Source organism: Mauremys mutica, chromosome 3, assembly GCF_020497125.1.
Source record: "Mauremys mutica isolate MM-2020 ecotype Southern chromosome 3, ASM2049712v1, whole genome shotgun sequence".
NCBI classification, from domain to species: Eukaryota; Metazoa; Chordata; order Testudines; family Geoemydidae; genus Mauremys; species Mauremys mutica.
The window spans coordinates 16,724,677-16,737,345 of NC_059074.1; the positions used below are offsets into that span (position 1 = coordinate 16,724,677).

General features: G+C 39.8%; 2 protein-coding genes across 18 annotated transcripts in view; one reads left to right on the top strand and one right to left on the bottom strand.

Annotated features, from left to right (window-relative positions):
• Positions 1 to 12,669, bottom strand: part of SUPT3H (SPT3 homolog, SAGA and STAGA complex component) — a 455,041-nt gene that overhangs the window by 432,855 nt on the left and 9,517 nt on the right. For 7 of the 9 annotated variants that reach the window (XM_045009237.1, XM_045009238.1, XM_045009239.1 and 4 more), the window contains one exon: positions 1,842 to 1,945. The exons of 1 other annotated variant lie outside the window; for it this stretch is intronic. In XM_045009237.1, coding sequence (XP_044865172.1) covers positions 1,842 to 1,945 — 104 coding nt within the window. Of the gene's footprint in view, positions 1 to 1,841; positions 1,946 to 3,246; positions 3,265 to 12,669 lie in introns of those variants that run through there. One more of the 9 variants, XM_045009243.1, reaches the window with a different exon arrangement.
• RUNX2 (RUNX family transcription factor 2) overlaps positions 1 to 12,669 on the top strand; it is a 486,380-nt gene that overhangs the window by 140,444 nt on the left and 333,267 nt on the right. The window lies entirely within an intron of this gene.

The window sequence follows — 12,669 nt, forward strand, 5'->3', positions numbered from 1 at the left end:
TCAGTTAATAGATGAAACAGGAGGAAGGTGAAAACTGAAAGCAAGAGATTGGTGGTTTTCTTCTAATGTGGTACATTACTACTAAGATCTGATAAATTTCTGTAACATTAAGAAGCCAAGTGTTATGTTTACCCAGAGGAGCAACATTCAGCTTTGGAGGCTTTGAGATACAGAACATATTCTACAGAGGACATTACAGAAATAATGCAAATTAGAGTTTCAACAGTTTTTTATGAAGCTGATCCTCAGTACCTACTGTATAGTAGAGAAGGACAAGATACAGAAGGTCTAAGTTAGCAAGATCTAAACCTTTATAAGCCGAGAGAGAGAGAGAGAGAGAGAGAGACAGACACACACACACACAGTGAACTGATAGAAGGTGGACTTTTCAGCTATCATTCTTTTTGACTGAAATCAGACATACAAAATCTGTAGATGTATATGAAACCACATAGTAAAAAGAAGTTTTCAAGTCCCCTCTACTTCAGAGTTTAAGGATCCTGCCAACATAAAAATCAATAGTCCAAAATGTATTCCCTGTTAAATCCAACCTACTTTGCCTAATCTTATTTTCTACTGAAGCGTTAAAACTATTTTCCAGAGCTGATACTTTAATTTCAGCAATTTTAACTAGTGAAGACAGGCAAAAACAGCTAATGTTATCTTTTACTGTAACAGGTTTACTTATTAACACTCTGGTGCTAACTTTCTAAGAACTGAAAATCTAGCAGAGAAATCAGTAGGAGAAAAAAAATCCTTCTAAATACTCCAGCAAGATTTCATACAGCACCGCTCCCCTTTAAGTACAGCTGAACTCAGCAATGCATACATGTACACCCTAATTTCCACCGCCTACTCTACACACATACACACGCTGGATAAGATATATTCATAATACTATATAAAAGAATGCACATAATTTGGCATTGGGCTGCCAGCCCAGTTCTCTATCTGCAGATTTTAAGGAGATATACTCCAGACTTGGGCTGAAATTTTCTTTAAACTGCCCGGTATATCAGGAATAATGATCCATAGGGAAAGAAGAGCTCATTAGCCTGAGTTCTCCTCCTCTCTACAGATCAATGTGTCCTGGACCCATATAAAAGGGAAAAAATGGCAGTGCTGGCAGATCAAGCTCTCTGATGGATAGGTTGCCTTTTACCAAATCAAGATTTGCAACCTGGCCCAGTGTAATAGGCCACTAATCAAGTAGAACAGAGCCTTAGGTAAGGAAATCTTCTTGATTATGCAGTGTCTTAAAGATTGAGTGAATGGCTATTTAAATGTCTTGCGAGATTTTAGAAGTTCTGAGCTACAAACCCTTCTAATATCACAGTTTACAACTCTGATTAAGCAGGTTTCTAAGATTCCAGTGGCATTTTAGAATAATAAATCATTTCTCTTTATAACAATTTTGCTCACCACCAAGACTAAAATGTAATCAGTTCCAACTGGTCCACACATGTTAATTCCATAATAAATAGCATCATCTCACCAGTTAACATATCTTTCTGTATTAACACCAAAAGCTATGGTAAAACTATAATGAAAAGTTACTTTTAATTATCTTATCTTATTTGGTGATGAATTAAGAAATGTAGGTCTCAACTTATTTTCATATAAAATACATAAAATATATCCATTATTAAGCAGGATTTTTCAATCTGTTTTTAGAGTGACAAAAGTGGGTAATATTTTATTTACCTAGAGTGTCTTAAAAATATAAACAATGGAATAGCCATCATACGTATCTGTTCTTCTTCTGCCCTATTTTCTTAGAGAATGACAAAAAACACACATTGAAAACACAAACAGTCCAAGATATTTGGATAGCTACTTACATCATACTTTGCAGTTCAGGAGTAAAGCTTGTTGATTTCCCTGTCCCTCTTCCGCTGCTTGAAGAGGCAACATTTGACATCGGGCTAGCTGCAATATTGCTCATCTGAGTAAACAAAAAGAAACAATAGAGCTTTCAAACGTATTTAATTTAATAAACAGAGAATCTTGGAAATGGCAGCAACTATAAACCACTTCACAAAGTATATGTGATTTAAAATATCCAGCCTACCATACTATGTTTCATGTTGAATTTAATAATGTCTTTCATTCACCACTGCAAGAAAATTATTTTCTCCTCTATTACACGACAAACTGAGAAAACCACTGTTCATTTTAGTAAATAGATATATAAGAGGAATCAATAATAATTGTAATAGTTTCCCCTTAGTGACTGCTACGTATGCTTGCTTTGCATTACGGATTCAGAAGGAAAAAAGCAATTCAGGCAAGACCTGAATGAAAATACAGTACATATAAAGCCTTTTCAATGAGAAAAGAAGCCTATTTGAGTTGTCACCTGTATTATCCATAAAATATAAACTATGGTCCGAAACCACTGCAACTAGCCGTCATTGAAAGTGTGTATTGGGTATGTATTTGTGTTCACACTTCTCCACTGGCTTATTTTTTTTAAATAATCTCAGGGAGCCATTCAAAAAGCATCAATGCAAGCTTATCTCAGTATCTATTCAAGAGCTCACATTATTATGGGCCATATATGTGGCTTTCACAGGCCCAGTCTTCCAACAGAGGCGCATAACCTTCAGCTCATGCAGCAACCAAATCCCATAGGGACTTTATTCATATAGAGTTTGTCTACATAGAGAGAGAAGATGAATTAAATATAGCTGTGAAGCTAATGTACATAACAAGTTAAAGTGCATTAAACCTAGCTTTCATTCAGAAGGAAAGTGGCCTTAGTTCACTGTATCTCAGTGGTTCCCAAACTTGTCCCGCCGCTTGTGCAGGGAAAGCCCCTGGAAGGCCAAGCCAGGCCGGTTTGTTTACCTGCCGCGTCCACAGGTTTGGCCGATCACAGCTCCCAGTGGCTGCAATTTGCTGCTCCAGGCCAATGGGAGCTGCTAGAAGCGGCAGACAGTACGTCCCTCGGCCTGCACCGCTTCCAGCAGCTCCCATTGGCCTGGAGCAGCAAACCGCAGCTACTAGGAGCTGCGATCGGCCAAACCTGTGGACACGGCAGGTAAACAAACCGGCCCGGCCCGCCAGGGCCTTCCCTGCACAAGCGGCGGAACAAGATTGAGAACCACTGCTGTAGCTTAATCCTCATTGGAGTGACTTAGGTCCTTACAGTATTGAAACCAAATACTGAATCCTAAAAAATAAGCCAGTAAGAAATCTGAATGAACTCAGTGAGATATTCAACTTTAAATCGTATTTACCCACTTTGCACTATTTTCAGCTTTATGTATGGTCCAGTATCTGTAAAATGCAGGAATACAAAATGAACAAAAATTTTTTTAAATGTTTGATGGTTTTCCTGACAGAATTCCTGTGAAATTAAAACAGTTTATTCCAAGTTGAAAGCTGGACACAGTTCTATTCTAACCAGATCACATATACTAATTTAGCTCATGTATTTTTCCTCTCTACTAAAATGCAAGTCAAAATATCTTTAAATCATGTCATCTATAATCTTAATTTATTGAAAACTAACCAAAGAACAATGTGTAACATGGATATTTCATGAAGAACACCAAATAATAAAATTAACTTAATAAACTGATTCAATATAATTAAAAACACCCAAGTTCATGTTTTAAATGTCACTCATTAGAAGCACTATAAAGAGTCAAACCTTATCAAAGTATATTTCTCTAAGCAAAAATAGTCAGATACTCTTGCGTCTCTTGTTTTTACCGCCAAACAACATTTAGCGACACTAAAACATTCCAGGCACCATGAACGTCTTCTGATAAACAGAAGACACTCACGGTATATTTTTTCTCCTGTCTGGTTTGCTAAGATCTGGTAAACCTTCACTTATCCAAGATCTGCTCATTTCTTATGTTGTTGTTAGTAGTAGTTGTGATAATAAAATGCAGATGTTAATATTTATTTTCAGTCAGTCATTTCCCAGTTATAATTTTACCTTTAACCTATGTTTTAAAAAAAAAAAAAAAAGCTTAACAATACAAAGTGTATACCAAGCCTTCTCTCCAACACTAACGCTACATGTGGTTCATTACAATATAGTTTCATTTTCTTAAAAAAGATAGTAAGTCTTTTGAATATGTAAGATATTTTCCATGGTAATGTTATAATTATGGTTAATTTTAAAAGGTTAAGGATACATAGCACAGAGATGCTTCAAAGCGAAACTTGTAATATACACCTGTATCTCAAACACTAGAGTAAACTGTTTTATATGAAATGCTTTCACGTATAGTTTAAGAGACTTCCACTTACTTTCCAGAACGTTGTAATTTAGCTTTTCACAGTACAAGCACATGTGTAACTCTACTCACATATTTAGTTACACTGAAGTCTGACTTTAGTCATATGAGTAGGCACACACACATTTTTAAGTGTTCTCAGGACCAGGGCCTTAGTCAGCAGTTACCATTAGTCTCAAACCTAAACAGTGAAATTAGTGAGTTTAAAAAAATACAATAAACTTGTCTGTAAGTGTAAAGAAAGATCATGTGTTACTTCTAGCATAGTGCTTCTAAACACTGGAGGTGCAACTGGATTATGTACCAAAGACCTACAGACTTGGAAGTTTAAATCAAGAGTCTATTTACTCTTGCTTTTGTTTTACACATTTTGCTTATTACTCTTTATTTTATGATTTATATAACAGTTAATGTTTAATTTTTAATAACTCAAAGTATGTATACACACACTTATGGTAATGTCAAAATTCTTAAATCAAAAGGTCATAGAGAAGTAGAACTACAATTCAGTAAAGCTGTGCAAAGCATTAACACTAGTTTTTGGCTAGAATTTTCTTGCCCTTAAAAATTTTAAAAGAAAATATTATTAAAGTTAATGATTAATAAGATAAGGCCCCAATCCTGAAAACATGCATGCTTAATTGTAAGCACAGTCTCATTAACTCCATTGGAATCACTTGCATGAGTAAAGTTATACATGCATGTAAGTGTCTGCAGGACTGGGACTGTAACAATATTTAGGCTTGTCAAACAAAAATTAAGTGCATGGCATGCAGTCTTATTTCCCTCCCACGCACTGAGTAAGGGCCAATGAGGCATCCCTTGTTCACATTAATAATGGTTACAGACATGGGTATCCCTTACCAGCATTGCCAACTCTCATGATATTTGCTGCTTTACTTAAAGCTCCCCACCCTGGAGACAAGGGATTATGTGATAATCTCACCTTTTAAGAAAAAAATTCTAGCCCTTATGGCTGAAGAGAAAAGCTTGAAAGTGAAACTCACTAAACCTCAGAAACGAAAAAGCAAACAGACTCAAATAAAAGTTACATCTTATGAGTTTTGAACTAATGATTTTTGAACATTTGAATATGGCAATACTGCCTTGCATACAAGCAAGCCTACTGACTTTACCTATCTCTCTCATAGAACTGGAAGGGACCCTGAAAAGGTCATTGAGTCCAGCCCCCTGCCTTCACTAGCAAGACCAAGTACTGATTTTGCCCCAGATCCCTAAGTGGCCCCCTCAAGGATTGAACTCTCAACCCTGGGTTTAGCAGGCCAATGTTCAAACCACGGAGCTATCCCTCCCTGCTTTAGTGGGACTCTTCCAAAAATAATTGTGCACATAGGCCACAATCCTGCAAAGAGTTCCACCCAGAAGCGTAACTTTCAGGGTGTCATTTATGCCCACATGTTTTATGTCAACACAATTACTTGCTAAGGCTCCAGTCCTGCAAACACTTACACATGAGCAGTCCCATTAAATCAAATGGGACTACCTACCTGCATAAATCTTTGCAGGATCAGGGACTAGGACCAGCTCTACACGTTCATTAAACCACTGTCTTCCTACTAAAACCAAAATATTTAACTTTCAAATCAAGCAGGTGTACAGCATTTTCTTGACATCATGAACCAACAGCTCATCATGCCCTGTCATAGCCTTTAAAATAATTACTTCCCCAGCCCATATTTTGTTTGATGGTTTAGATAATTAACTTCTTTACACATCAAAGTCCCATCATCCACATGTTCTATTTCCTTTCTTCCGGACATTAAACAAAGTCAAAAGCAGAAGCACTCTCAAATCAATTTTCTCCAATAAATACAGCTAACATGGAATTGAAAACCTACTGTAATCTTCAACGGGTCAATGTACTACAGTTGTTTTAGCTTTGAATTGAAATACAGCTGTTTGCCATATTGCACAAAGTGAATTCAGATGTTCAGATCGGGTCACAGATTATTTCAACATGTCATAGTTTAATCATGAACTCTAGCAAAGAGAATATAACATTTGATTAACTATTTAAAACTAGTAATTATAAGGTGTTAATCTAAATCTACGTCATACTTGCAAATTATGTTCTTATGTTCTTAAATTATTTTCCTCTACAAAAATATCTGGCAATTTTATAATTAAAAAGGAAAGAATTTACATAAATAATTTTATCAATGAAAACACACAAAAATACCTATCCTGATCACTCAACACCTCTGAAATAAATTAAATATACAGTCACATAAGAAACAAGTAACTCCCTCACACCCCCAAACAATCTTGAGTGGAAAAATGCTAAGCCTCCTCTGGTTGAGTTCAGGCCAGCGATTCTCACTAATGTATGTTAGGAACCTACTGTTCCATAACCTGTCCATTGAGTCCATGTCCTTCCTCTGTAATTCCCACATGATATGACATACCTGTGATTGACTAATCTTTAAGGTAGAGCGCACAGTCCATCTATTTACTCAAGCTTTTGGTAAGGGCACATAAGGGATGGCATTTTGCACTTTCCATAAGCTTGTATAAATAAATGAACTATGCATGGTGCCCTGAATATCAACAAATTTGGGCTATTTCAGATAAAGAGTGGAAAGGGACTATGTTTCAAAGTCATGGGGTCCTCACAGAGAACATCTTCCTCTCTTTTACAGAGAGGTACTCAAATGCCTCCATCAACCACTGTTCTCGCAGCATCACATGAGGGTTTAAGAGACAAAGGATAGGTTACAGAACAAAAGGCCCCAAAAACCTCCATTAACTCAATTAAAAGTTACTGACTTAAACACTACCAGAGAAGACTTAACATTCATCTACTTCAGAACTCACTCTGCAACCACAGAAATGGAGAGTGAGGTATGAATTTGTTCAACTTTATCTAAAAAGTCTCTTCACAATGGGAGGAACCTGAATCAGAAAAAGGTTTATATATAAAAATAAACACCACACACAACACACAATGAAGGGTTTAAAAAAAAAAATCTTCCACTGAACTAAGCAGAAGATTCAGTTGTATTTTCTAACACAGAGATGTCTTCAACTGGGTTGTTCTGTCCTAGGGGCCTGACTCTTCTCCCATTTACACTAGACTTACACCTACAAAACCCCTCTGAACTCCAGTGTCATTAATTATGATTTACTATAAATCATATAAGCAATAGGAGAACCAGGTTATGTACTTCTAATAAAAGTAAAGAGGCAAATCATATAAAACTTTACAAGGTTCCAAGAAAGTTAGAAGTTAATTACATGTTTCCATTCAGCAGGAAATAAGGAAGGTATATATGGTACCTTTCTTACTCTAGGTGCAAAAATAAATTACTGCTACAATAAATTCTTTCTGCAGACTTGCTTCTAATTTTTGTACAGCATCAGGCCCTCATTTCACTTCTTCCATAACTATCTTTTGCATATGATATGAAATAATGCAAAATGGGATACATTTTTACTTACATAAAACTCATACAAAACAGGAAGGAAGGAAACCACTGAATGCTAAGATGCGCTGAGCAAATACTGTATTAAAATTAGCATTTTTGTTTTAAATATTCTAGTCTTTACTGAAACTTATACTTAAGCCAAAATCAGAAATGTCAGTATCAAGTATTGTATTTGTGCAAATGCTCAGTACTGTGCAAGATGTAGTACAAGAAACAGTCCCTGCTCCTTTGACGTTTAGGACGTAAGGGTTTTAATTAACCATGTGTATTCAGGTCTTTGGTTTTATCTTATGCAACAGAAATGTTAAGTCATCTTCACAATGGTATGCTGGCGTGTGACTAGGGCTTTAGGGTGCTATGAAAATACAAACAATAAAACAAGCAAAATAAAAATAAACACACGAGAAAGTACACATCTGAAACTAGTCTATCTAGCTTCTAAAAAAGTATTAAAGAGAATGAACAATGAAAAGAATTGTATACTGGATTATGTACAGTGTTACACTGACCCTCTATTTCAGTGGTTCTCAACCTATTTACCACGTGGGCCACATGAAGCATTTTATGTGTTATATGGGCCACATCCACACAATATATATATATATATATATATATATACACATACATACATACACACACACACAACCTGTATTGCCCTGAGGTTGTCACAAGGGCTGCAGCAGTGTGCTGACTGGGCCGCATGCAGCCTGCGAGCCACAGGTTGAAAACCATTGCTCTATTTCTTCCAGGAAATGAGTGAGACCTGAAAGTCTAGATACTGACAATTAAGCCTTTACAGTTATTCTCCTGGAATTCCTCTAGCAGATTTGAACTAATAGGCTATCTATTCACAATGAAAGTATTACCCAAATTATAGAATTACAAATTTTGATATATTTATAGTGTAGAAGGTCAAACTATGCAACACTCAATCAGGGCCGCCCAGAGGGGGGGGGCAAAGGGGGCAATTTGCCCCGGGTTCCGCAGGGGCCCCCAAGAGAAGAGCGGAGGCTCCCGCCTCCACCCCTCTCCTGGAGCCTCAGCCTCCGGCCGAGCCCCTGAGCCCCGCCCCGCCCAGAGCCACGTGGTGAGGGGGCGGGGCTGGGAGCTCCAACGGGGCCTGAGCCCCGCCCCGCTCAGAGCGGCGTGGGGAGGGGGCGGGGCCGCTGCCGCCGCGCGGCGTGGAGCGCCCCGCCCCGCCCCCGCACCACGCGGCTCTGAGCGGGACGGAGCTCAGGCCCCGCCGGAGACGCGCTCGGTAAGAGGCTGGGGCCGGGGCCGGACCGGTGGCGGGGGGGAGGAGCGGGACCCGCCGGGGCCGGGGGCGGGGCCGGAGCGGGACCCGCCGCCGCCGCCGAAGCGCAGCCCGGTCTTCGGCGGCGGGGGGCCCCTTCTGTTCCGGGACCCGCCGCCTAAGGGCCCAGAAGGCCCGCGGCGGGGACCCCCCCCCACCACCGAATTACCGCCGAAGACCGGGCTGCGCTTCGGCGGTAATTTGGCGGCGGGGGGCTCCCGCCGCGGGTCTTCGGGGCACTTTGGCGGCGGGTCCCGGAACGGAAGGGCCCCCCGCCGCCGAAGACCCCGGGCCCCCGGAATCCTCTGGGCGGCCCTGCACTCAATCACCAGTATTTAGGTGTAAATTGCCCCAGTCACACACACGAAGATAAATGAACTATTTCTGTGCTACATGAAAAATGTTATAGCACATAGGATGTGAGAGTTATAGCAACACTCCTAACTTCTCTAGAATGCTATGAGCCAGGGAGATAATGCAAGAAGATCAGTATTCAAGATGCACTAGACCTTGACAGAGAGGATTTGGGATTAGAAGCAGGCTGCATCAGATCTTCATACAATCATGTTGTTCAAATCAGGAGATGGTATCAAAGTAATCTGAGCTTCTGCTTTTTGAAAAAAAATCTATGAAACAACATGAAGTTAAATGCAAATGCAGCTGTTAAAATTCTTGCTAGCAAACTATTATATCTGCTGTTATTGCTGCTTCCTCTGATGCACTAAATTCTTAATTTACCATTTTCTTTAAAGTGGAAAAAATAAATTTAATCTATTAGCAGTGTACCACCACCGTCTAACTCCACACCCACAATCCTGGATGTATTAGTGTCCTAGTCTTCAACCATGACATTTTGTCTTGGGATAGGACATGTCTGAACAGCCCAAATTCTAATCAGCTTTGTGACATAAGAACAGCCATGTTGGTTCAGACCAATGGTCTATCTACCCTGTCTTCCAACTGTGGCCGGTACCAGGTGCTTCAGAGGGAATGAACATAACAGGGCAATTTGTTGAGTGATCCATCCCCAGCTTCTGGCAGTCAGAGGTTTAGGGACAACCAGAGCATGAGGTTGCATCCCAGACCATTTTGGCTCGTAGCCATTAATGGACCTACCCTCCATGAAAGTATTATTTTTTTCAACCCAGTTATACTCCTGACTTTTACAGCACCCCTGACAATGAGTTCCACAGGTTGATTGTGTGTTGTGTGAAGAAGTACTTCCTTTTGTTTGTTTTAAACCTGCTGCCTATTAATTTCATTTAGTGACCCCTGGGTTTTGTGTTATGTGAAGGAGCAAATGACATTTCCTTATTCACTTTCTCCATGCCATTCTTCATTTTATAGACCTCTATCATATCCCCCCTTAGTCGTCCATTTTCTAAGATGAACAGTCCCAGTCTTTTTAATCTCTACTCATATGGAATCTGTTCCATACCCTAATCATTTTTGTTGCTCTTCTCTGTACTTTTTCCAATTTTAGTATCTTTTTTGATATAGTGTGACCAGAATTGCATACAGTATTCAAGGTGTGGACATACCAAGGATTTATATAGTGACATTTGATATTTTCTGTATTATCTATCCCTTTCCTAATGGTTTCTAACATTGTTAGCTTTTTTTTATTTTTGCTGCACACTGAACAGATGTGTTCAGAGAACTATCCACAACGACTCCAAGTTCTCTTTCGTGAGTCGTAACAGCTAACGTAGACCCCATCATTTTGTATGTACAGTTGAAATTATGTTTTCCAATATACATTTTGCATTTATCAATACTGAATTTACTGTGTCCCATTATCATCGTTCCACCAAGTTTCTGTGTTGTCTACTATATCAATATCCTCATTATATACCAGTCACCAGACATCTTAATATTTAGACTTCTTGCATTTGTATATAAGCACTTATAAAATTTGTCAATATTTAGTTGTTGGCCTTTATGTTATGTAACTGAATGGGACGCTTTCATTTGACAGTTTCTTTTCAGTTCCAACCTGTACTTCATTAACTTCTGTCCTCTCCTCTTTACTACAATTATCCCTTTAATAAATCATCCCTTAAGGGATGTCTGTCTAAATCACATACTCCTCTGTACCTGTCGGCTTTTCCCCAGCCCTTAGTCTAAGAACTCCTCTTCTACGACCTTTATAATTTTACAAGCCAGCAATTTGGTTCCTTTTTGGTTTAGATGGAGCCCATCCTTCCTGTACAGGCTTCTCATTTCCCAAAAGGTTCCCCAATTCCTAATAAACCTAAATCCCTGCTATGAATATCACAGTCTCATCCACTTATTGAGACTCTGCAGTTCTACCTGTCTAATTAGCCCTGCAAGCGGAACAGGGAACATTTCAGAAAATGCTACCATGGAGATCCTGGACTTCAATTTTTTACCTACCAGCCTAAATTTGTTCTCCAACACCTCTCTCCTACCTTTCCCTATATCACTGGCACCTACATGTACCATGATCACCAGCTTCTCCCCAGCACTGCACATAAGTCTAAATGTCTTGAGAGATCTACAAACTTCACACCCGGCAGGCAATTCACCATGCAGTTCTCCAGGACATCAAAAACTCAACTATATATTTTTCTAATAATCATATCCTCCATTACTATTACCTGTCTTCCTAATAATAGGGGTCCCCCTCCTCGGAGAGGTATCCTCAGCGTGAGAGAATAACATGACATCTTTTGGAAGGAGGATCCCAACCATGGGATTGTTTTCTTCTACTCCCGCTTGATGCTCTCCTTCCCCAAGATATTCATCTTCCTCAACACAGACACTGTCAGATGGGGAGAAGGGCTCAACACAGAACAGGGGTGGGAATACTCCATTATATCCCCAAAAGCCTCATCTATGTACCGGTCTCCCTTAGCTTTTCCAGTTCAGCCACTCTGGTCTCAAGAACTCCTACTCTGTCTCTGAGGGCCAAGAACTGCTTTCACTGAATGCACACAAATGCCACCTGCCCACAAGGCAGGTAATCAATCATACATGCTGCATTCCTGCAATAAAATGGATAGCCCTCACTCTGCTGCTGGACTTCTGCCTGCATTATTTTTTAACTCTTGCTGGGGGCTTTTTGGTTGTTTGTTCTTTATCGGGAAGGAACTTGGGGGGTTGGGGGGGGGGGAAATCAGCAGGTGGGCAGGATTATTGGCCTGATTTTAGAGAATGTTTATTAGGTGTATCTGGCTCTCATGCTCCCTCTCTAAACTTCCTCCCAAAACTCCTGTTTGCTAGCTCCTTTGGTCTCTTACAAACTGGCTTTTTAAGCCCTGTTCTCCATGAGTTAGCCCTAACCCCCCTCGTCAAGGGATCCTAAAGGAATTAGGGATCAAAGGATGGCAGGCTAGAGAGCTTCGTTATGAAGCTCTCAGCTTTGTCTAGCAAACCGTTGGGCTCAGCATACGGCCCCCCCAAAACAGACCACACTATAAACTTCAATTAATCAGGCACACTGCAAGCAAGCAAGCGCACAAGACACACAAACAACAAGATCACCCCAAGGGTAACTGTCAGTCCTCCTTCACCTGGAAAACTCCCTCGCAAAACTCCCGTTTGCTGCTCCTGTTCACTAGCTAGACATGAGGAACATCAATTCTATAACAGTTATCTTCCTTCTTTCCACTTAATGAGATAAACCATGACAACCCCATCATCTGTTCTC